The sequence below is a fragment of the Crocuta crocuta genome, unplaced genomic scaffold (assembly GCF_008692635.1).
Source record: "Crocuta crocuta isolate KB4526 unplaced genomic scaffold, BGI_CrCroc_1.0 scaffold291, whole genome shotgun sequence".
Taxonomy (NCBI): Eukaryota; Metazoa; Chordata; class Mammalia; order Carnivora; family Hyaenidae; genus Crocuta; species Crocuta crocuta.
This window is the reverse complement of record NW_027527977.1, coordinates 337,564-362,758: the sequence shown is the minus strand read 5'-3', so window position 1 is coordinate 362,758 and position 25,195 is coordinate 337,564. Positions and strand designations below refer to the sequence as shown.

Below are 25,195 nucleotides of genomic sequence, written 5' to 3'. Positions count from 1 at the left end.
CTTAGAATTACCATATTATCCAGTAATTTCCTTACTGGATATTTACCCATAGAACATGAAAACACTAATTAGATAAGATATATTTACCCCTATATTTTTGCGTCATTATTTACAATAGCCAAACTATGAAAGCAGCCCAAGTATCCACTACAGATGAGTGGATAAAGAAGATGTGGCATAAATAAATATATATATTTATATATTCACTTATATACATATTTATTTATTTATTTATTCAGCCATTAAAAAGAATTAAATCTTACCATTTGCAGTAATAAGGATAGAGCNAGCCCGAAGCAGGGCTCAAACTCACAAACCATGAGATCATGACCTGAGCCGAAGTCAGATGCTTAAACGACTGAGCCACCTAGGCACCCCTCAAGTTGAAACTTAAATTCTTTACACTTCAGCTTAAAGTAGATAATATAGATAAATCTCATGTTTATGACTTTGAAACAATTTTTCTAGAACCATCTTTACTAGAAGAAATGTAGTATATGGCAAATTGTATATATTATATATACTTCCAGATTGATAATTTTACTATGAGCAAGTATGGTTATGTATGAATACAGGTATTGTTAAAATAGAGATGAGTGCCTCCAGTGTGCTACAAAATGATTGCTTTTCTTAGGTGAAAAAATGTTCCTTTCCATGTGCATTGGCTTTTACCTTACTTGGTTGAAGGCTAATTTCTGAAGTTACTTAAGAATTTACCATTGGCATAGGTAAAATAGCCTAATCTTCAATATCTTCATCTGTAAAATATAGTCATACTCACCAAGGCATAAGAGTAAAATTAGACATCAAAGTTTGCATTACACTGTCAATAAATGTTAATTCCTCTCCTTTTTATAAACACATTGTGTAGGTTGAAGGGAATGCATAGAACAGGTATTGATTGTCTACTGTTTACACATCAATAAGTCCTGAGAAGTACCACAGATAAATTGCTTAGAGTTTTCTTTTTCTTCAAGATTTTGGGAGTACTAATCTCACATGAAGAACAGAAATCAATATAGCATTCCCTTAGTTTATGAAGTGAGTAATTTATATGACTAATGGCCAGAAGATGAGTACTTTTTAAAGCATAGTGGGCTTGTTGCTTCAGCTAAAGGACCAAGGATATTTTTGACATACTGAGAAAGGATAACATAGGCCACCCAATACTGAGTGCCTTTTAAAAAGCTAGTGAATATATTAAACAACTTTTTTATCAAATCATGAGTTCAGAAAATTTGAACAGGCTAGATTTTCAATATATTACTTGTATTTTTATTTTTTATACTGGGAAATTTGAGATATGGACAAGTATAAGGAATAGAATCAAAATAATTTCTAATTACTCTGCTGGAGAAATAACCGCTAATAAAGTGCTTGTACATTTATTTCTGTATAGTAATAATCTTGGAATCTTGATTAAAGTCATGTATCAATAAAAGAACAAACAGTTCTTGTTTTTGTAGAACACCAAGAGGTGGTGCACATTGAAAATAAACTTTCCCAAAAGATTGGGATGAATAATCATTACAGTATCAATTAACTCTGAAAAAATCTGTTTTTTCCACAATTTTAATGGACTTAGCAGCAACAGAGCTGGGCAGAAACATGATAATATATTCCTAGCCTTTATAGGTATGTTTCAAGGGCCTCAGTCAAATGTTTCCATTTATTTTTTTGTCCCTATCAGTGACAAAGTTGATTATACTATGACTTTGCTGGCACCAAATGAAATCTTGTTACATTTTTTATTAATCTGGGAATTATGGTTTCATTAAAATAACCAAGATCATTATATTGTTTTTTTCCTCATAGTCAGAGATCTGTGCACTATATATTTTAATGCAGAACTTTGTTCTCTTTGACTTAGTTTCCAGCAATGGCTTTATTCCCGGTAGTGCTGTTTCTGGCTGCAGTGCTGCTTCCGCCTTTGCCCATAGAAGGAAAGGTAAAGTTAAATTGGAAAGTATTTCTAAAGCTATCTAGGCATCTTTTGGGGATGGCTAGGTACTTTGAGAGTAGAAGGAGCAAGACTGGACATCACAGAGTACTGATTAGTAGCTCAGATCACTTCACACAATTATCTGAGCTCTCCAGTATGGTAGCCACCAGTCACATGCAGCTATCAAACACTTAGAATGTGGCTTGTCCAAAACAAGATATACTGTAAATATAAAATACACACTAGATTTGAAAGATTTAGTAAAGAAGAAGGAGGAGGAGGAGAAGAAGAAGAAGAAGAAGAAGAAGAAGAAGAAGAAGAAGAAGAAGAAGAAGAAAAGAAGAAGGAGGAAGAAGAAAAAAAAGAAGGTGGTGGAGGAGAAGAAAATGTATTCAATAACTTAGATTTTCAACACATGATGAAATTACATTTTAGATAAATATTTAAGTAATGTATTAGGTTCTGAGGGCTGTTGTAAGAAATAAATGCAAGCTAGGTGGCTTAGAACAACAGAAATTTATTCTCTCACAGTTCTAGAGACCAGAAGCCTAAAATCTAGGTGTCAGCAGGGCCACACCCCCTCTAGAGGATCTAGGAGGAAATCTGTTCTATGTTTTTCTTTTAGCTTCAGGTGGCTTCCACCAATCATTGGGATTACTAAGCTTTGTGCCTATATCACTTATTCTCTGTCTTCCTTCCCCTCTCCATGTGTCTCATACAGATACTTATCAGTACTTATTACCTACTTGAATAATAATAAGAATGAATTTCATCTTGAATAATCCAAGATGATTCAATCTTGAGATCCTAAATTTAAATATATCTAAAAAGACTTATCCAGATAAGGTCACATTGAAAAACTCTGAAGATTAGGACGTACACATACAATTTTTGTAGACTATTAGTCAACCCATTACAAATAAAATGTATTATTTAAAATAATGTCAATACATTAAAAACCAAAACCACAATAAAGTAGGATTTATTCCCAGGATGCAAGTGTGGTTCAATATTTGCAAAACAGTCAACATAAATCATCATGTGAATAAGAGAAAGGAAAAAATATACAATAATTTCAATAGGTGTCAAAAAAAGCATTTGACAAAGTCCTACACTCATTCATGATAAAAAGCCTTTGCAAAGTAGATCTAGAGAGAACACAAGATAATAAAATCCTTATGTGAAAAACTCACAGAAACATCACAATCAATGGTGAAAAACTGAGAGCTTCTCCCCTTAGGTCACGAATAAGACAAGAATGCCTTCTATCACAACTTTTATTCAACATGATAGTGCAAACCCTAGTCACAAAAAGTAGACAACATAAAGAAATAAAAGGCATCCAAATTGGTAAGGAAGAAGTAAGATTTTCACTATTTGCACATAACAGATACTACATATAAAAAGAAACAAAGGACTCCACCAGAAAACTACTAGAACTGATAGGTCAATTCAGAAAAGTCACAGATACAAAATCGATATACAAAAATATGTTGCATTCCTATGCACTAAAAATGAAGCACAGAAAATGAAAGTAAGAAAACAATCTCATTTATAATTGCACCAAAAACAATAAAATATTTAGGAATAAACTTAACCAAAGGCATGAAAGATCTGTACTCTGAAAACTATAAAACACTGATGAAAGAATTTCAAGATGATGCCAATAAATGGAACACATTCCATGCTTATGGGTTGGAAGAACAAATATTATTAAAATGTCTGTATTACCCAAAGCAATCCACAGATTTTATGCAAGCCTTATCAAAATACCAACAGCATTTTTCACAAAACTAGAACAAAGCACCTAAAATTTGTATGGAACCACAAAAGACCTTGAATAGCCAAGCAATCTTGAAAAGGAAAAACAAAACTGGAGGTATTACAATTTCAGACTTCAAGTTGTATTGCAAAGCTGTAGTAATTAAAACAGTATGGTATTGCCATAGAAATAGGCACATAGATCAACAGAATAGAACAGAAAACCCAGCAATAATCCCATAAATTGTATGGCCAATTAATCCTCAACAAAGAGGAATGGATATACAATGGGAAAAAGACAGTCTGTTCAACAATTGTTGCTGGAGAAACTGGACACCCACATGAAAAAGAATGAAACTGGACCGCTTTCTTTCACCATACACAAAATTATAAACTCAAAATGTATTAAAGACCTAAATGTGACACCTGAAACCATAAAAGTCCTACAAGAGATCACAGGTCGTAAGGCCCCGGACATCAGCTGTAGGGACATTTTTCTATATTTGTCTCCTGAAGCAAAAGAAATAAAACCAAAAATAAACCATTGGGACTACATCAAAATAAAAAGTTTCTGAACAGTGAAGAAAACAACGCAACTAAAAGGCAGCCTACAGAATGGGAGAAGACATTTGCAAATGACATATCTCATAAATATATAAAGAACTGATACAACTCAACACCCCCAAAACAAATAATCCAATTAAAACTGGACAGAAGAGGAGTGCTTGGGTGGCGCAGTCAGTTAAAGTGTCCAACTTCGGATCAGGTCATGATCTTACGGCTCCTGGGTTTGAGGCTTGCATCAGGGTCTGTGCTGACAGCTCAGAGCCTGGAGCCTGCTTCTAATTCTGTGTCTCCTCCTCTCTCTGCCCCTTCCTCGCTCACACTCTGTCTTTCTCTCTCAAAATAAAATAAAATAAAATAAACATTAAAAATTTTTTTTCAATGGACAGAAGACATCAACAGACATTTTTCCAAAGAAGACCTGCCAATGGCCAACAGACACATGAAAAGATGTTCACCATCACTCATCATCAGGGAAATGCAAATCAAGATTACACTGAAATACCCTACATCACGTCTGTCAGAATGGCTAAAATAAAAAACATAAGAAACAACAAGTGTTGGAAAGGTTTTTGAGAAAAAATATTCCCACTGTTGGTGGGAATACAAACTGGTGCAGTCACTGTCAAAGACAGGAAGGAGGTTTCCAAAAACTTAGAATTACCATATTATCCAGTAATTTCCTTACTGGATATTTACCCATAGAACATGAAAACACTAATTAGATAAGATATATTTACCCCTATATTTTTGCGTCATTATTTACAATAGCCAAACTATGAAAGCAGCCCAAGTATCCACTACAGATGAGTGGATAAAGAAGATGTGGCATAAATAAATATATATATTTATATATTCACTTATATACATATTTATTTATTTATTTATTCAGCCATTAAAAAGAATTAAATCTTACCATTTGCAGTAATAAGGATAGAGCTAGGGAGTATAATGCTAAGTGAAATAAGTCAGTCAGAGAAAGACAAATGAATACCATATGATTCACTCGCGTGGATTTAAGAAACAAAACAAATGAACAAAGGAAAAAAAGAGTGAGCGAGCAAGAGGCAGAGAGAGAGAGAATAAAAACAAGAAACAGACTCTTACCTATACAGAACAAACAGATGGTTACCAGAGGGGAGGTGGGTGAGGAAATGAGAGAAATAGGTGATGGGGATTAAAGAGTACACTTATTGGGACAGTTGGGTGGTTCAGTCAGTTAAGCATCTGACTCTTGATTTCAGCTCAGGTCATGAGCTCCCCTTTGGGCTCAAAGCTGACAACGCAGAGTCTGCTTAGAATTCTCTCTCTCTCTGTCAGTCCCCTACTCGCATGTTCTCTCTCTCTCTCTCTCTTAAAATAAATAAACATTTAAAGAGTACACTTATCATGATGAATAAAATTTAAAAAAATATAAAATAAATTAATATTACCTGCTTCTTTTTACTATTTTAATGTGACCACCAAAAAGTTAATATTACATATTATGCTTGAATTATTTTTCTTATGGACCCATGGTCTGTGATTTAAAAAGCAAATGATAAACTTCTCCCCACAAGATCTTTTACTTACCTTTTTAAAAACCTATCAGTTGGTCTCAAAAAGAAATTAACAGTACCTTAGCCCTAAATTAACACAACTTTATACATCACCATGTTTGATTTTCATCATTACTATACAGTAAAAGTATACCTAGTTTTTACATTTAAAAAATGTACACCCTCTAAAGGTCTTAGTGTTTGTTTTGCTTTGCTATTCATGCTCATAGACTTGGTATGTGGGAGCCCTACTGTTAAACTCAGCTCTTACAATTAGAATAAGCTATTTTGCTTAAATAATCCCAAGAACAAAAGCAATCATCCTCTTCAATGATTAGAGGGTATGTGTCCATATAAACTGTCTATCTCTTGGTCAGAAAATCTCTGAATGTGAGAAACTCTGGTCATTGCTGTTTCAGCTTTTCTTTAACTCTGGTCTTACAAGAGGACATCCCAGGACCACAGACACTACTAGGGCTAGAACTCATCAGACCAGAGAATCCTGACACTGGGTCAAAACTTATTTGGTATTCTGTAATGCAGACTTTAAGACTCCCTTAAAGTCCAAGATGAATCTTGAGCTCCACCCTTATCCCTCCTGCTGCAGCCTGATTGAATATGAATGAGTATGTCTTACTGTTCCTATTGTGTGCCTTTGTGGTTATAAAATATTATCAGTCTTATGCCTAGAAAAAGCATAGAGAAGGTGGAGAATACCATATGGGGCAGAAGGTATGGAAAGAATCTTATTAGAAAACTGATTCAAAAGAGCAAAATAGGGGCGCCTGGGTGGCTTAGTCGGTTAAGCGTCCGACTTTCGCTTGGGTCATGATCTCGCGGTTTGTGGGTTCAAGCCCCACGTGGGGCTCTGTGCTGACTGCCAGCTCAGAGCCTGGAGCCTATTTCGGAGTCTGTGTCTCCCTCTCTCTCTGACCCTCCCCTGCTCACGCTGTCTCTCTCTCTCTCCTAGAAATAAAATTAAAAAATATTTTAAAAAAAGAGCAAAATATATCTCCCTTTTAGATAATTTTGTAAATGAAGACCAGGAAATGGCCAGAGAGATAACAGATTGGGAAGGACCATTAAAGGAGAAAAGGCACATTAAGAGTTTCCTTTGAAACTAGAAATTGGCATCTGTGGCGTCGGAGGAGATTTTAAGTTCTCGTGCCATTGATTTATCCTCATTCTCGAAGCTTCAAGTTACTTCTTTTCTATTTGTCACCACTTTGGCTCAGGTCCATTGGCAATGCTTAACAACTGCTATGAGCCTGAACTGAATGCTCTGTAAGGTGATCTTTGTTCCATCGAATTAACTTATCCCCCCATATGCAATTTTAACAAATGTTAAAAAAGATAACCTTAATTTTATTTCCTTTTAGGATCCATCCTTTACTGCTTTGTTAACCACTCAAACTCAAATCCAAAAAGAGATTGTAAATAAACACAATGAATTAAGGAAATCAGTCTCTCCACCTGCGAGCAACATGCTGAAGATGGTAAGAAGTAGTGATAAAGGCTAGTGGTGGTAACACCAGGGAGCTGGTACTGGAATTTCTTAAGAACTTTGTGACTTTCAAAGTTTTGCATCTGTTTTGCTATTTAATTTGAGCTTTGTTATGAGCAAAGTAGAAATTAATTTTCCTTTATAATGGTTAAATTATTTGTCAAGGTTATAGGGCTTATTAAGTTGGGAAGGGCAAAAACTAGAAGCCAAATCTTTAGACATCAATTGTGAAGCCATTACACTTTTTGTTCACTCTCCACTTTAGTCTAAAATAATGGAGTCCCCTTTCCTTCATATATTTTATTTTTTGTAAGTGGGGCTCGAACCCAATGTAGGGCTCAAACTCAGGACTCCAAGGTCAAGAGTCATATGGTCTACCAACTGAACCAGCCAGGCACTCCTTAGGAGTCCCCTTTCCTTCAAAATCAGTGCCATTTAGGGTAAATAACAGCCACTTTCCAGGGAATAGTCCATAAAAGCTAGATATCTCCCATTTGAATGTAATGGGCTATGAGTGAAATTGGGGATAATCTAGGCCTGTTTATTATTAAGGAAATATAATTCAGTGACTTCACATGTTGAGTATTTAGAGTAGCTCCATTACTAAAAATCCTGCCTATAGTTCCTGTACAATCATTGCCATAAATTGCCAGATATTATTGTATTAGGTATTTCTCTCAGTAGACACTTCATTATGAACTTCTTTTCATGTGGAAATTGGTACTGGAGTAGATACACACATGCACGTGCACACACACACACACACACCCCTAACAAAAAGGTCTTTCATACCACTGACAATTAGATAATATACCTACAGAAGTTTAAAGTAGTGCAAATCAACCAACCAAGCATATTATAAAGCATGCACTTCTTTGGAGTTGAATCTTTAAGTGTATTTTTTTTCTTACGACATTTAGGAATGGAACAGAGAAGCAGCAGCAAATGCCCAAAAATGGGCAAACAAGTGCACTTTAGAACACAGCAATGCAGAGGACCGAAAAACTAGTATGTAAATGAGCAAATATCTATTAAATAAATCAAATAAATTTGTTATTATGGAATAACAAATAGAATGGAACATTCTGGGGCCTTGTAAGAAGATCTAGTAAATAAATGTTGCTTATACTGCTCTTTTTAAAATCAAAGTACTTTTGATTTTTTACATTATGCAAGTAATTTCTGAAGCAATACTTAATTTGTTCCTCTCAACCAGCTTATGAGTCAACAGTCAACAGTCATCATGTCATGTCTCTAACTTTAAAGATTAGGGACATGGGAGAAATGACCTAAAAGCACATTCTGAAGTTGTATAACCAGGCTTATTGATTTCTAGTCTACTGCCTTTTTTGTGATATTGTGTAGCTGTTTGGCATTTTGATATCTCTTCTTTTATATTTATAAAATATACTAAATTGTGTTTTTCCCTGAATTTTATTCTAAAAATTCTTAAGCTTTTAAAATTATGATGAATACTTTGCATATATTAAGTTTTGAATTTTTGCTAACTACTTTGTATGGACTGTGGGCCTATATGCATAGATAATACATTGTAATAAAAAACTATAAGATATCCAGGATTATAAAAACTATGAAAGAAAAAATACTTTTATGCATAAATATTACATAAAATACTTATTACATTATCAAACATAATGCATTTAGGCAACTCAACTTGAAAGTAATAAATTTTTACCTATATTTTCATTACAATTATCATTTATATTATTGATGCTAATCTGTTATTGAAATTATGAAGAGAATGACAGCATTCAGTAGATGATGAAAACAAACGGTTTTAATGATGCAAGACTACTGTTAAGAGTCTTAGTTTCTTTTTTCCATATTGAAGAAGATAGCCAAAAATATTTTATACTTTCTTTAAGCAGCATGTAGACATTATATTTCAAGCTACCAAAATGTAAATATTAATTGAGACCTTGAGAAGACAGAGAGAAGTTTCTGGGCAACAAGTCCCTTCTTTCCTTTTTTAATTAATTTTATCATGGTAAGAACATTTAACATGAGACCTACACCCTTAACAAATAGCTAAATGTACTATACAATATTGTTGTCTAGGTACATTGTTGCATAGCAGAATTTATTCATCTGAAACTTATTCATCTTGTTTATCTGAAACTTTATGCCCATTGATTGGTAACTCCCCATTTCTCCTTTCCCCCATTCCCGGCTACCACTATTCTACTCTTCAAATCTATGAATTTGACTATTTTAGGTACTTCATATAAGTGGAATCATGTAGTAGTTATCTGTCTGTGACTGGCTTATTTCAGTTAACATTTTCAAGATCCATCCATATTGTCTCACCCAAATGTAGTTTCCTTCTTTTGTAAGGATGAGTGGCATCCATTGTATGTATGTGTGTTTTTGTTCATCCGTTCATCTGCCCATGGATTTTAGGTTGTTTCCACATTTTGGCTATTGTGAATAGTGCTGCAATGAACATGAGAATACTAATGTTTCTTTAAGAACCTGATTTCAATTATTTTGGATAAGCACTCAGAAGTGCTTTTACTGGATCGTTGGTAATTCTAGTTTTAATTTTTTGAAGAACCTCTAAGTTTGAAGAACTTTTTTCCATAGCAGCTATACCATTTTTATATCCACCAAAAGTGTACACCATTCCAATTTCTCCTCATTCTCTACTATATGTCCTTTCTCCACCTATCATAGACATCCTTACAGGTATAAGATGATATCTCATCATTTTGATTTGCATTTCCCTGATGATTAGCAGCATTGAGCACATTTTCATATTCCTGTTGGTCATATGAACATCTTTGGAAAATGTCTATTTAAATTGTGGTCAGAAAAGATCAATAGTCAATTCCTCAGGCAGGTCTCTGAAAATAAAGGATCGTCGGGCATTCCATCCAACTCTTTTCCCTATCCAGGAAGAGGCTAGAAGCTTGGAATTTTTATCTCCTCACTCTATGCTGAACCTGGAGGAGCAGCTATGGCAAATCTTTATTCTCATGAACCCCACATTGTTATGAAAGGTCTGTTAACTTTCTCAGAGACGCAAGTCAGAAGTCAGCCCTTTGGGCAGCATCTGGAAAAGCTGTGGCACTGGATGCCCAACTCTTTCCCACCTTTGTGAGAAACAGGCTCTGTATCTGAGATAGGTAGAGAAACTGTGGCATCTACCAATCCAAACCACCATCTCTATTGTCCCCCAGGGGACAAGACTGTGACTGTGCCAAACCCATCAGAGCTCTAAGACTAGCAAGACAGATGTCAGTTCTTTGGGCAGCCCTGGAGAAATTAAGGCATTGGACACACCAATCAACACTTTGCTTCCCAAGGAGGAAGCTGAGAACTATAATTTTTCATTTGCTTGCTCTGTGCTGAGCCAGGGAGAGAAGATGTGATATCTACCAGCCCTAGCCACCATCTCCATTCTCCTCCAAGTGGCTAGCCTGCGCCTGAGTGCCAGAGCTCCAAGACTAACAAGACAGAAGCCACCCATCTGGGAAGTTTTCTTAGGGAAATTTTAGGGGGCTGGGCACATGAACTAATTCTTTCCTTCTTCTGGGAGAAGCTGGGAGATATGGGATTTCTTCCTGATCTTATGGCAAGCACTGTGCTGAAGGTAGATATTCTAGTAAGAGGATGGCCCAATTTCCCTACAAGCTTCAGTGAGTCTGGGCTTGTATTCTTCTAGAGTATGGAAGCCTTTTGATTAGTTTTGGATTTCTCATAATGGCAATTTGTTCAGAAATTTGTGCTGGATCAGTGTTCTAGTCAGGAGAAGGAGAATCCAGGCCTTCCTACTCCACCATCTTCCTGACGTCACCCTCTGCAAGGCTCTTTTTCCCAAAACCTTTGAGGAGGATTTGGCCTTATGACATTCTGATTTATTGATTAAGGGAGGATCCAAAAGCTTTGAACACTGCCATCCTTGCTGATGTCATTTGGGTCTTAACTGGAGCTCTTAAAATTGCTTGTAGATCTTTTTCTCCAAGTTCACACAAAATCATAATCATACACATTTACTCAGGGTGCAGTATGTGAACAATCTCTGATGAGGGTGAACAAGAAGAGAAAAAGAATAAAAGTTATTTACTGCTTTTTGCAAGTATACAGTACAAAGCTGAGAGCATAGAAGACATTACACATGTGAAGAATTTAGCATGAAAACAAATGCAATTTTAGCAATCCAGAGGATTTTTAAATCATAAGATCTTCTCAACCTACTCAGAGTTGTACATGTTGAGCCCAGCCTTCACATGCTAGACAGATCTGTCTTCTATTCATCTTTATAGCTGATAAGGATGGAAGTCCTTTAACTATGTATTAAGAGTCAGCAAGTACAGGCACTATGTTTGAAAGGCAACACCCTTGTGTTCATATAATTGATTGCTTTTGCCATTGCATATTTTATTGCTTCTTTATGAATTATGTTTCTTTTTAGGTACAAAATGTGGTGAGAATCTCTATATGTCAAGTGACCCTACTTCCTGGTCAAATGCGATCCAAAACTGGTATGAGGAAGGCAATAATTTTGTTTATGGTGTAGGACCTAAGAGTCCCAGTTCAGTTGTTGGACATTACACCCAGGTAAAGAGAGCAAATGAAAACACTTCTGCCACAAATGCTCTAATATAGAAAGCATTTTAAAGTTATGACCAAGTTATAGGGTCCAGGTGGCTCAGTCAGTTAAGTGCCTGACTCTAGATTTAGGCTCAGGTCACAATCTCAGGCTCATGAGATCAAGCCCCGTGTTGGGCTCTGAGCTGACAGCATGGAGACTGATTGGGATTTTCTCTCTCTCTCTCTCTCTGCCCCTCCCTGCTTGTGTGTTCTCTCTCTCTCTCTCTCTCTCTCAAAATTGTTAAATACATTTTAAATTATGACCAAGTCCAATATTTAATTTGGGTAAGAGCCTGACTAGATAGAATAATCCTCGCATTAGCTGGTACTTCATCTAGAGCTGTCTTTTTTCCCATAGTTTGCAAAACTCTTGGTAAGGAAACACACTCCATACTTTTTCTAAATTAAAATTGGATAAAATAGTGAATATATATTAAAATTTACCATTTTAAAATTTGTGACTTTGTTTCAATAATTGAACTGTATATTTCCATAAGATACTTGGCTACAAACTACAATAGTACCATGTTTTCAGTTTTACATTTTTTTTTCAATATTTTCCCTCTTCTTTAACGTACTCATATATTCTTTTTGGATTTGTAGCTTGTTTGGTACTCCTCTTTCCGCATTGGATGTGGAATTGCCTATTGTCCCAATCAAGAAAGTCTAAAATACTACTATGTTTGCCAGTATTGTCCTGCGTAAGTATATACTTTAGAGTTTAACACAATAATCCTATGTGCTATTTAATATTTTAAAATTCTTACAGAGTAAACAAACTGGAATATAAAACATTTCAGTAAATGGAAGGAATAAATAGTTGTTTCATTTTTTAAATTCATGTATAGTTGATCCACAATGTCATATTAGTTTTAGGTATATAACATGATGACAAGTCTATACCTTATGCTATGCTCACAAGTGTAGCTATCATCAGTCATCATGCTATTATAACTGTTACAATACAATTGAATATAGTCCCTATGCTGTACCTTTTATTTTATTCCATTACTGCAAATTCATACTTCTCACTCCCCTTTACCCAATTTACCCATCCCCCACCCCCTGGTATTTATAGTCTGTTTCTGCTTTTTGCTTATTTGCTTGATTTGTTTTTTAGAATCCACATACAAGTGAAATCATGTGGTATCCGTCTTTCTCTAACTTATTTCAGTTAGCATAATATCCTCTAGGTCTATCCAAAAGGGATAAATCTTTGGAAATGCCTTTTAAGTTGTGACATATTCAATTATCAGAGAAGAGACCAGATTCTCAATTCCAAGTGTAAAATCTGAAACCTTCTTTCCTCAATTACAGAGTGACATCTTTTCTCTCAGTCATCTTTCCCTTGGGCCCACAGCTATTCCATGAGCCTGGGTAGTGTGCATTTCTCTAGATTTGATATCATTAGTTCTCACTAACTTCATACCCTAGCAGGGGGGCAGCTTGATGGTGAAGCAAGGGACCGAAGTGGAGTGGCAAATGGGGAATGACTGACTGTGATTTCAGCTCTTTCTGCTAAAATGTTCCTGCCCCTGTTTATCTAAAAAGCCACTTCCATTATTACCATCACAGATGATTTGTCCTTTGGCTCTCAAAAGCTTTTCAAGAGATCTTTAATGTATCTTAGATTTCAGAAAAGAATATCCTTACTCTTGGTCTTTCAGAAGTTTGCACAAAATCTCCATTATGAACCATCCTTTAAGGTCCTGACATGTAGCAGGAAATGTGTTCTTTCATTAAGGATTATGTTTGAACTTACCCAGAATAAGTGCTGTGGATATACTGAAGACCTAATCTCAACATATCTGTTAACCTTAGTGTCTTTAAATGTTTGAAATTCCTTGCCACTGGGGACAGGGGGACCCCTAAAATCAAGCTTCCTTCAGGCTCTATTTTGAGACTGTAGATAACCCAAGTATGTGGATCTCCCATTTGAGAAGTATGACTCCCAATGTCATTTTTCCACAAGCACCTATGATGGTTTAGTAGAAGGAATTGAAAGTTCCTAGGAGGATGCATCCAAATTCATTGCCAGCTGTAATAGGAGAATCTGAAGCCACTCATCTGAAGTGAGAGTTGCAGTGAATAATGAGGGAAAGCAGGGGTGAGAGAACTTCCAGAGCACGCTTGTGCCTATTTCACATTTTTCCAGGGGCTCACACACATTCAGGTATATTGTGTGCAGGGGCTGAGATTCAAATGCACGGCCTTGTGTCTTTGGCCCACTTGACACTATTGATATTTGGACTCCCTTGTATTTCATATGAATTAAATGGACAATAGGTAATGATCATAAGTTGAGTTATAAGTTAGTCACTATAATGTGACTATACTCAATATTCATGCTTGTCAAAACTTGTTAAAATTAACATTCCCTTTAAAAATCTCTTGCATACCACCTCTAGAAATTCACAAACCTTCTTTTTCTCTCCTGTACCCCCTACATACACCACTAACTACTTAAATATTACTACTCCCCATTAAAAGTAAAATGTGTATATAGTGTAAAATTTGGTATTTTATTATCTTTCAAATAAAAAATGATATAGTAACATTAAATATTCTTTTCCAAACTACAATGCCTGTGCCCCAGGGGCTCTTTCATCTGTCAAGGGGATATGACGTAACCCCTAGCACTCACAGTGAGGTGTACTGGATTGCCAATTTGACACTTAGCAGGAGATTAAAGAGTGTTGCCACATTGAAATATACCCTAAAAACTTTACACTCCCATTAATGTGACTTAGTTGCTCAGCATGAAAAATTATAGACAAGGACATGGGTCAGTATGTCAAGTATGTTTCTTAATTTGAATGTTACCCGAATTACTCACTGGGAATTAAAATTTTTCAGTTTTGTTAACATACCTAAGAACATTTAATAGTCATGTATATTTGGTGATTTATACTGCTTTGGGGAGTATAAACTAAACTGTGAAGTGAAAGTTATTTGACATTATGTGTTATAAATTTCAGCGGTAACAATGTGAGTAAAAAGAATACCCCTTACCAACAAGGAACACCTTGTGCCAGTTGCCCTGGTAACTGTGAGGATGGACTATGCAGTAAGTTTGAAGTGATTACATTGTTATTATAATAAAACGTTGATATTTTCTTTTCTTTTTATGGGTTAAGAAATCTCCTAAAGGAACCAATTTAAATAATTGCTTTCTGCAAAAGACAAATGTTACTCAACAGAATGTGTGTTTATGTAAATGTTTTACACACTTTTAGTAACCTACACATTATTTGCAATGAAAAGAATATTACCACATGTAAGAATGAAATATCTACCATCAATGTATTTTTGTAACTAATGTAACTCATTAATATTAACTATACATATTTCTGGTAAATAGTTCATTTCATCAAAGTTAATATCATTATACCAAAAGTTGTTTTTAAAATGCAAATCTATGGGCATAAGATCACACTATAGCTCAATCTAGACAGGCAAACCAAATATTATATTTTTTGTGTACTAATGAGTTCATCATGGATTACTGCTTTTTTCTATAGTATAATTGGAATCACAGTGGTTAATTAACTACTCTTTGTGTTTTGATAGTAGTTTAGTGCACATTTTTAATGACAAAATCAAATCTGTATATAGCATTGGCTCATAGACCTACACAAATATTGTTGCAACAGGAGACAGTAATAATGTCATATATATGATTTCTAAAGTTGTAATGAATAGTAGTAAATATAGCTGTTAGCTCTTTATAGTTGGGATGCTTGGATTAAAATTATTATGAATAATAGAGTTGAATGGATATCATTTGTTGAGATTTTTACTTTTCAGGTACATTCACCTTTAGTTAACATTCTTACTGACTGGATTGTATAGTTATAATTAATAATATTGATATGTCAAATCTATAAATCAACTAAAGAAGAAAAAGAGTTACATATTTATAGCTCTGCTGAAATGCTATTTGCTAAGAAGTTTGGAATTTATCCTAGTATCAATAAACACTCAACTGAAAGGTTTTAAACAAAAGAGTGACAGGGTCAGAACCATATTTTATAAAAAGCTTCCTAGCAATAGTATATAGAAATGATTGGATGGAAGCCAGCTAGAAAACTGTTGAAAATTATAGATTAAAAAAAAAGATGTCTTTACTGCATTACTGACAAAAATGAATGCAGAGAATTGGACAGGGCTAGAAAGCAAGGAATAGAGTAGCTAGGGTTTGTTACCTGTGCTGGTTGAATGCTGATCAGAAGTAGGAAAGATGAAATTCACACTGATTCAGTTCTGGCCTAAATTACTGAGTAGTCAGAGAGCCCTTCCCTGAGATTGTGGGAGGGGTACGAGGGTACCATACCCAAGAATTGCTAACCTTGTGAGCAGCATGATGAGTTTAGCTTGAAATTGTTGACTTTCTGGCTCCTGGAGAGGATCCAAGAAATACCAGAAGGAAAGAATGCATATTATCATTGTTTTACAACTTTATCTTCCCATAGAAATCTCTTTCTCCAGAAAGAAAGCATTGGAGTCTAAAACAGTGTTGTTAAAGAGCGTGAAATGAAGGAAATAGTCTCTATCAGCATATGTCTTAAAAGTAGTCCCTAGTCACACGTGGACTTTGAACCCTTGAAATGTGGCTAGTAAGATTAAGGGACTAAATTTTTTACTTTATCTAGTTTAGAATACATTAAATTCCAATAGCTATATGTGACTAGTGACTCCCACTTTAGACTGCAGGTGTAGAGATTTAATTATATTCATTTTACTCTTTTGACTAAGGGAGAAATGTAGGTCAATTCATTTCAGAAACATCACCACATTCAAAATAAAAAAGTGATAGATTGTTCAGTGAGCTCAGCTAAGGCACCTGATATGTCCCTTAAGAAAGGAAAAGCCCATCATTGTGTAAGTGATGTTGACTCGTTTTGTCCAGCCTCCTACCCACCTCATGCACTTTGAATGTGTGGATTGTTTTGCTGCTACTAAGGATATGATAATGAAGCAACTAATTTGTTTTTGTCACAGCCAATAGCTGCCAGTATGAAGATCTCCTTAGTAACTGTGATTCCTTGAAGACAACAGCTGGCTGTGGACACGAATTGCTTAAGGAAAAGTGCAAGGCTACTTGCTTATGTGAAAACAAAATTTACTGAGATGCCCAGTGTGCATTGCAGGACTAAGTGATGAGGGCTGCATCATTTAATTAACACATACCACAGGGGACTGTAGGCATGTTAGTTACAAATATGGTTCCACACAGTAATGCATTTCTTTCTCCTGGATCTTTATAGAAATCTCTTTCATACAGTGATTTACAAAAGCAGCATAGTCTATGATGACAACTTCAGACTTTGATAGCAATTTGGTACTTTAAACTTAATGAATTGAATCAAGTTGATTCGAAAGTTGTATAATCATAGACTTTTGGTCACTGAATCTTTGGATCAAAATGGAGAAGTACATGTTTCTTGAAATGCATGCCCCCCCAAAAAAAGAAGGCTGTAACATCGTTGTTTTTCCTGCTACATGAGTTTTTACCTGAATAAAGAATAAATTCAAAGATTGACATGTACCTTTGTTTTACGGCCTCCTCTTTAAACAAAAGTAATCACATTTTAGTATAAAAAATAATTCTTGCTCAATATTTTTGAGTATTCATAATTTACCCCAGCTAGACTCAGCCCAGATAAATGATAATACAGTGGAAACTTTCCAAAATCTTTGCCTATAAAATTTTAACAAATATATGGGAATCAGGTCTGTTCTTACTTATTGTTTGATATTTTGATCACCCTACAGGTTTAGTTGATAAGTTAAAAGAGAGTATTATCTGACAACATAAACAAATATAACCTTCTGAGAAAAAAGTAATAATATTTCAGAGAGACTTATCATTTACAAGTATTTGTATACATTCTCACTTAAGATTGATGACAAAAACATGGTGAAGTAGGCCCATTTTAGAGGTGAGAAAACATACACAAGAAATCTAAAGATTTGAAGGAGGCTGAGGTGCCTGGGTTGCTAAGTTGGTTAGGCCTTTGACTCTTGATTTTGGCTCAGGTCATGATCTCATGGTTTGTGGGTTCAGGCCCCATGTCAGGCTCTGCACTGCTAGAGTAGAGCTTCTTGGGATTCTCTCTCTCCCTCCTGCTCTCTCTCTCTCTCTCAAAATAAATAAACTAAAAAAAAAAGGAATAAAGATTTTATAAAACTTAATATCCATTCTTGATGAAACTCTTAGCAAAACAAGAAGTTTCTCAACTTAATAAAGAAAAGTTATAAACAAATGTATATCTAACACTGTATTTAATGGTGAAAGACTGAATTTTCCCCCCTATGATCAGAAAATAGGCAAAGATGTCACTCTCATAACTAAGCATCATACTAGTTCTGGCCAGTAAATCAAATAAGACAAAAAGACATCTAATTAGAAAAGAAGGAGTAAAATATTCTTATGCACAGAAGAAATGAGAGACATAATCACTAATCAGGAAACAGACCTACATATACAGTTGACCTTTGAGCAACACAGGGGTGAAGAAGACTGACCCCCCTGCACAGTCAAAAATTTGTGTATAACTTTTGACTCTCTAAAAACTTAACTACTAATGGCCTACTGTGGACCAGAAGCCTTAATGATAACATAGTCAATTAACACATATTTTGTATGTTATACATATTATATACTGTGTTCTTACAATAGAGTAAGCTAGAAAAAAATATTATTAAAATAATTTCTGTATAGTACTTTACTCTGCAGTACTGTAAATGTGTTTATCAAAAACTCCATGTATAAATGGACTCATACAATTCAAACTTATGTTGTTCAAGGGTCAGCTGTATATAGACAGTGATTTTTTGACAGTAGTAGAAACACAATGGAGAAAGAAGAGTCATCAATATATGGTAGTGGAAAGACTGATATCTATATGTTTAAAACAATGAAGGTTTGATCCATACTTTGCACTTGGTACAAAAATTTATCATAGACCCAAATAAAGAAATTATAAAATGTTTAGGAGATAAAAGAGAAAACATTTGCAACTTTTGGGTAGGGAAATATTTCTTATATACAAAGTCAAAAACAATCTATAAAAGTACAAGGTGATAAATTGGACTTCATCAAAATGAAAGAATTCTTTTCTTCAAAAACACTCATAAGAGAAGAAAATACAAGTCACAGACTATAAGAAATTATTTACAAAGCATCTGTCTGAAAAAGGATTTGTATCAGGAACATATGCTGACTCTCGAAACTTAGTAATAATGAACACAGGCAATCCAATAAAAATGGGCCAAAGATGTGAACAAACACTTCACCAAAAAACATGTACAGATGGCAAATAAAAATATGGAAAGATGTTCAACATCATAAATCATTATAAAAATGCAAATTAAAACCACTATGAGAGACTACTACCCAAGTATCAGGATTAAAATGAAAAACACTCACTATACAAAGTGCTGGTGAAGTTGTAGAGGACCTGGATCCCTCATATGTTCTTCTTGGGAATGTAAAATGGTGCAATTACTTTAGAAAGTATGTATGCAGATTCTGAAAAAGCTATATACCTACCATATGATCTAGCCTTTCCATTTCTATCTACCCATGAGAAAAGAAAACATAGATCTCTTTAGGACTTGTACTTGAGCATCCATAGTAGGTTTATTTGTAATAGCAAAAAGTTAGAAAAGATCCAACTGCCCATTAACACATAACTGGATTAGCCAACAACTTTGATGAATCTCAAAGTAATTAGTCTGAGTGAAAGAAGATATAGAAGTGTACATACTGTGTGATTCTACTTATATAAAAATAGAAAATGCAAACTATAGTGACAAGATCAGACTTAAACTTCCTCTTTTATAAAATGACTATAATAATCCTGTTTCTCTTGAGGATATTTGGTAAAAATTTAATGATAAAGGTAAGCATTTAAAATGTCATAGTGTTGGGGTGCCTGGGTGGCTCAGTCGGTTGAGCGTCCGACTTCAGGTCATGATCTCATGGCTCATGAGTTCAAGCCTTGTATCAGGCTCTGTGCTGGCAGCTCAGAGTCTGGAGCCTGCTTCAGATTGTGTCCCCTCTCTCTCTCTCTCTCTCTCTGCTTCTCCCCGCTCATGCTCTGTCTCTCTCTTTCTCAAGAATAAATAAACATTAAAAACACATTTAAAAATAAAATGTCATAATGTTAGGGCCTGGGTGGCTCAGTCAATTAAGCATCCCACTCTTGGTCTTGGCTCAGGTCATAATCTCACGAGTTCGTGAGATCAGGCCTCATGTTGGTCTCTGTGCTGAAAGCACAGAGCCTGCTTAGGATTCTCTCTCTCTCTCTCTCTCTCTCTCTCTCAAAATAAATAAATAAATAAACATTAAAAAAATTTAAATGTCATAGAATTGGTTGCAGGGTGATGTCAGCAAATGGCAGCACAGGAATTTCTAGACTCATCCCTCAACCAAAAGAATGATTCACAAAAATGCCTTCACAAGAGCCAAGGATTCTAGCTAAGGTATACAGCAATTGGGTGAAACACAGAAGTAAGAAAAGATTCACACTCACCTGATCCTTCACCTACCCCAGACCTAGGCAGCCCTGTGTGGATTGTGGGGGAATTAGAGTGTAGTGAATACCTAACTTCACCACAGACCTCTGGCCCACCTCAGCACCAAGAAACTTCCTGTAGCCCTAGGAGACTCCTTCCAGGCTTGCAAACCCAGGCCCCAAGTCACACCAGTGTTACTGGCTCCAGAGGCCCCAGGTAGATCTCTAAAGCTTCAGGCAGCTTACTTGGCTCCCAGATCCTAGTGGGCCCCCATGAACCTCATCTGTTGATCTACCCTAGATTATGTTGGCATCCACAGTTCCAGGCAGCCCCTATGGCCCCAAAATCCTGGCAGGCTCCTTCAACCCTAAGCAGCTCCCATGTCACCAAGCTTCCAATAGGCCCCCATGAATTTAGGCTCCCATCTCATCCCAGCAGCAGCTTGTCCTGAGGTTGGGATACCTCCCTTGGTACCAGGCTCCCTGTCAGCTTGGTCAACCAAGCTCAAGGCCTTGTCTTCAGGGAGTTCACATTCTAGTGGGACCTTGCCTCCTTTGTTCATTTCACAACTGCATTTCCAGCACCCAGAAGAGTGTTTCACACATAGGAGGCCCTCAACAACTGTTTGTACTGTAAATAATATATCAGTGGCTAGGCCAACAAGCCAATAATATATCGTACACCGTAAGTGTCATAAAGAATACAAGCAGGAGCATGTAACTAGAGAGAGAGAGAGAAGAGGTGACCGATATAAGTACCATTCTGGGAAGCCTGGGTGGCTCAGCTGGTTAAGACTCTGACTCATGACTTCAGCTTAGGTCACGATCTCATGATTTGGTTTGTGTGTTTGAGCTTTACGTGGGACTCTTCCGTGGACAGTGTGGAACCTTCTTGGGATTTTCTCTCTCCCTCCCTCTCCATCCCTCCCCTGTTCTCTCCCTCTCTCTCAAAATAAATAAACTTAAAAATAAATATATAAATAAAATTATCATTTTGTCTTTGGAGGCTTAAGAAGCAGTACTAGGCTTCATAACTTCGTATCCAGGTTATGACTCCAGCTACCTATATTGTCATTCTACCACATACTAAAACTGAGATCATTGAGAATGAGGGTGAAAGATGAGTGTTAAATTTTAAGTTTACTTATGAATTTTGTGGAAATTAATGGACTATGCAGGCATATGATGAGAATATTGGAAGTACAAAAAGGGGTTAACTATGCAAAATGTATAAATATATAAAATATTTTTATCTGATTTAGTACAATTATTTAAAAGAAAAATTTCTGAAAGGCATAAAACTGAGCCCACTGAGTATAATTAAAAAACAAAACAAAAATATTAAGAGGATGGTTTTGGGATGGGGGCTGAGGAAATGGGTGAAATAGATAATGGGGATTAAGGAGTGCACTTGTGATTAGCACCAGGTGTTACATGGTAGTGTTGAATCACACTATTGCACATCAAAACTAGTATAACACTGTGTGTTAACAAACTAGAATTAAAATAAATTTTTAAAAAATTAAACTGTTTTTTAAAATTTATATAACATATAGAAACTAGACTGGATAGACATAGCTAATAAATACTAGACTCTATCATTACTAGACAGTACAATCAAAATTTAAAATAGCAATATTTTTGGTCTATAAAAGCAAATTATATTTCTTATTTTCAACTAAATTAGATCTTGTAGTTTCAAAAGACAATGAAAAAGACAATCAAATCATTGTATCTTTTACTGGAAATTCCCAGCTGAAAAGTTAAATTTTATTACATCTGTAAAATTAAATATTACTTAGAGAAGAATAAGAACAGAATAGGCCAGTGCCTACAAAATTAAAAAGCAAATCTACACACCATACACTTAAAGAAGCAAAACTATATACATGGATACACAAAATATGTAGAAGTCACTGAAAAATGCATCACATTGATGCTTCCAGTAATGTAGAAACAGTCAGAAAGAGTCAGACAATATTCCCTCTGGCCGAAAACCACGTAGGAAAAAGAAAATATTAGCAGTTCCACAATGATTTATGGTTTTAAAAGTTTGTATTGTATATACAGTATTTAACACATTTATTCAACATATAGTTTTTTATTAAATAAAAAGTTACAACCTATAGTCAGTGCTGATAATTGCATTTATAAATGAAATAAAGGCCTTTATTTGTATTTTCACCTTGAAAATATTTTCTTCTAAAATTGTTTAGATCTAAAATGAGGAAAAAGAAATGTAGGACATTATATCAGCAAAAACAATTTTAAATGAATTCCATAAAATAGAAGTATAAAAAGTATTTTATTGTTACATAATTAAACCATAAATTACGAATAAAATCAAAACTCAAAAAGGCCTTTCTACCTGAAAATTTAATAACCCTCTATTAAACAAATCTAGGGTGACAGGGGATGTATAAATACAAATTACCAAAATCTATAAAATAATGTAATAAAAAATATTTTCTATCAGAATTTATGGAATATGCTTAAAGTAGTGATAACAAGAAAATTTATTGCCTTAAACATTTTTACCAAAAAAATTAAAAAGTTAATTAAACCCTCAATATAAAATACCAAAATTTACATGTGCAATCACCCTTTAATCAACAATCCTTCAGGATTCATCCTTAAATCACTACTAGGAATTTCATGACGTCCTTCCAACATTATAAAAATACATGTGTGCATATACTGAATTCTTAGCACTCTAGATCTGTAAAAAGCTGAAAAGGAGCAGGAAAAGAGCAGTTCTAGGGGAAGTTTTAGTACATGAGAAAATGTCTTGGAGTCTAGGGCTGTGCATTAGTAAATGGGTGTAAAGTTTAGACTTTATGGCTCTTTATGGAGGAAAACACTACCTCTACCAATCACACACATAAAGGCATATACATACATGAAAACAATTAATGGGAATTGTCTGAAAACCAAATCCTAGTGTCGGGAAATATGATTATAATATGCACTCTTGCTTTGTGTATAGAATTTTAAAAAATCATCAGATATTGTTTATTTTATTTATTTATTTTTAATTTTTTTAATGTTTTATTTATTTCTAGGAGAGAGAGAGAGTGACAGCGTGAGCAGGGGTGGGCCAGAGAGAGAGGGAGTCACAGATTGAAACAGGCTCCAGGCTCTGAGTCGGCAGTCAGCACAGAGCCCGACGCGGGGCTCGAACCCACGAACCGCGAGATCATGACCTAAGCGAAAGTCAGACGCTTAACCTACTAAGCCACCCAGGCGCCCCAGATATTGTTTATTTTAAAGTGAGATGATTTTTTCTTATGTTTTTGATGGAGTGCAATAATGCATGCAAGATATTTAGAAGTAAAAGATACTAATGGTTGCCACGGCTGCAAGGATGGATGAAGCAAAGCAGGAATCAGTAATGTAGAACACAGACTTGTGGAGAATAATGAAGCAGGAAAAAAAGAGGGAAATTAAGGCAAAAGAGCACACTTAAGAATTAGAGAAGTCAGTGACTCATTAAACACACACACACACACACACACACACACATCAGAATCATAGGGGTCTCAGAAGATGAAAAGAGAGAAAAAGGGATAGGAGGTTTGTGTGAGTAAATCATAGCAGAAAACTTTCCTAAGCTGGGGAAAGACACAGACATCAAAATTCAGGAAGCACACAGAACTTCCATTAAATTCAACAAAAACCAATAGGCAACAAGGCATATCACAGTCAAATTCACAAAATAAACAGACAAGGGAAGAATTATGAATGCAGCAAGGGAATAAAGGTCCTTAACCTATTAGGGAAAACAGATCAGGTTCACAGCAGAAAAAATATGCAGCCAAGAATTCCTTATGCAGCAAGGCTGTCATTCCAAATAGGAGAGATAAACAGTTTCCTAGACAAACAAAAACTAAGAGTTCATAACCACTAAACCAACCCTGCAGGAATTTTAAGGAGGACTCTCTGAGGAGAGAAAAAATGAAACAAAATTTTACTTGTATGTGGAATTTAAGATACAAAACAGATGAAAATAAGGAAAGGGAAGCAAAAATAATATAAAACAGGGAAGAGGACAAAATATAAGAGAATCTTAAATATAGAGAACAAACAGGGTTGCTGGAGGGATTGTGGGTGGGGAGATGGCTAAATGGACAAGGGATATTGAAGAAGACACTTGCTGGGATGAGGACTGGGTGTGATACGTAGGGAATGAATCACTGGATTGTACTCCTGAAATCATTATTGCACTATATGCTAACTAACTTGGATGTAAATTTAAAAAAAAAAAAAACATGTAAAAGATACTAGGGGCACCTGAGTGACTCAGTCAGTTAAGCTCCTGGCTCTTGATTTTGGATCAGGTCTTAGTCTCACCATTTGTGGGACTGAACCCCGTGTCCAGCTCTGTGCTGTCAGCTTGGGATTGTCTCTCTCCTTCTCTCTCTCTTCCCTCCCCTATTAATTTTCTGTCTCTCTCAAAAATAAATAAATAAACATTAATAAAAAGAGAGAGAGAGATAATAGTAATGCTTAATAAGTTCTACATTTCTTCTGTTTCCCCTTAGAGTACCAAAGTTAATTAGAAAACATACTACAGTACTATGCTGAATTTTTTTATATGCGTTTTTGTATTTTATCCTTACAAAAGTCCTTTGTCTGCATTTCACAGAAGAGTAAACAGGGATAAGATGGTTAAGTACCTTTTCCAGATATAAATAGTCAGCTAAGGTCAGATCATGAACTCAACCCAAATATAGCCCGATGAAAAACTAAT

General features: G+C 35.3%; 1 protein-coding gene across 6 annotated transcripts in view; it reads left to right on the top strand.

Annotated features, from left to right (window-relative positions):
- CRISP2 (cysteine rich secretory protein 2) overlaps positions 1-25,195 on the top strand; it is a 40,047-nt gene that overhangs the window by 2,873 nt on the left and 11,979 nt on the right. For 3 of the 6 annotated variants that reach the window (XR_013332382.1, XM_077752828.1, XM_077752829.1), the window contains exons 4-9: positions 1,871-1,948; positions 7,185-7,301; positions 8,230-8,317; positions 11,745-11,890; positions 12,527-12,624; positions 14,902-14,990. Coding sequence is in view for 5 of the 6 variants with exons in the window: in XM_077752828.1 (XP_077608954.1) it covers positions 1,880-1,948; positions 7,185-7,301; positions 8,230-8,317; positions 11,745-11,890; positions 12,527-12,624; positions 14,902-14,990 (607 nt within the window). In the remaining variant the exon portion in view is untranslated. Of the gene's footprint in view, positions 1-1,870; positions 1,949-6,875; positions 7,095-7,184; positions 7,302-8,229; positions 8,318-11,744; positions 11,891-12,526; positions 12,625-14,901; positions 14,991-16,924; positions 17,472-25,195 lie in introns of those variants that run through there. The other 3 variants (XM_077752826.1, XM_077752825.1, XM_077752827.1) reach the window with 2 other exon arrangements.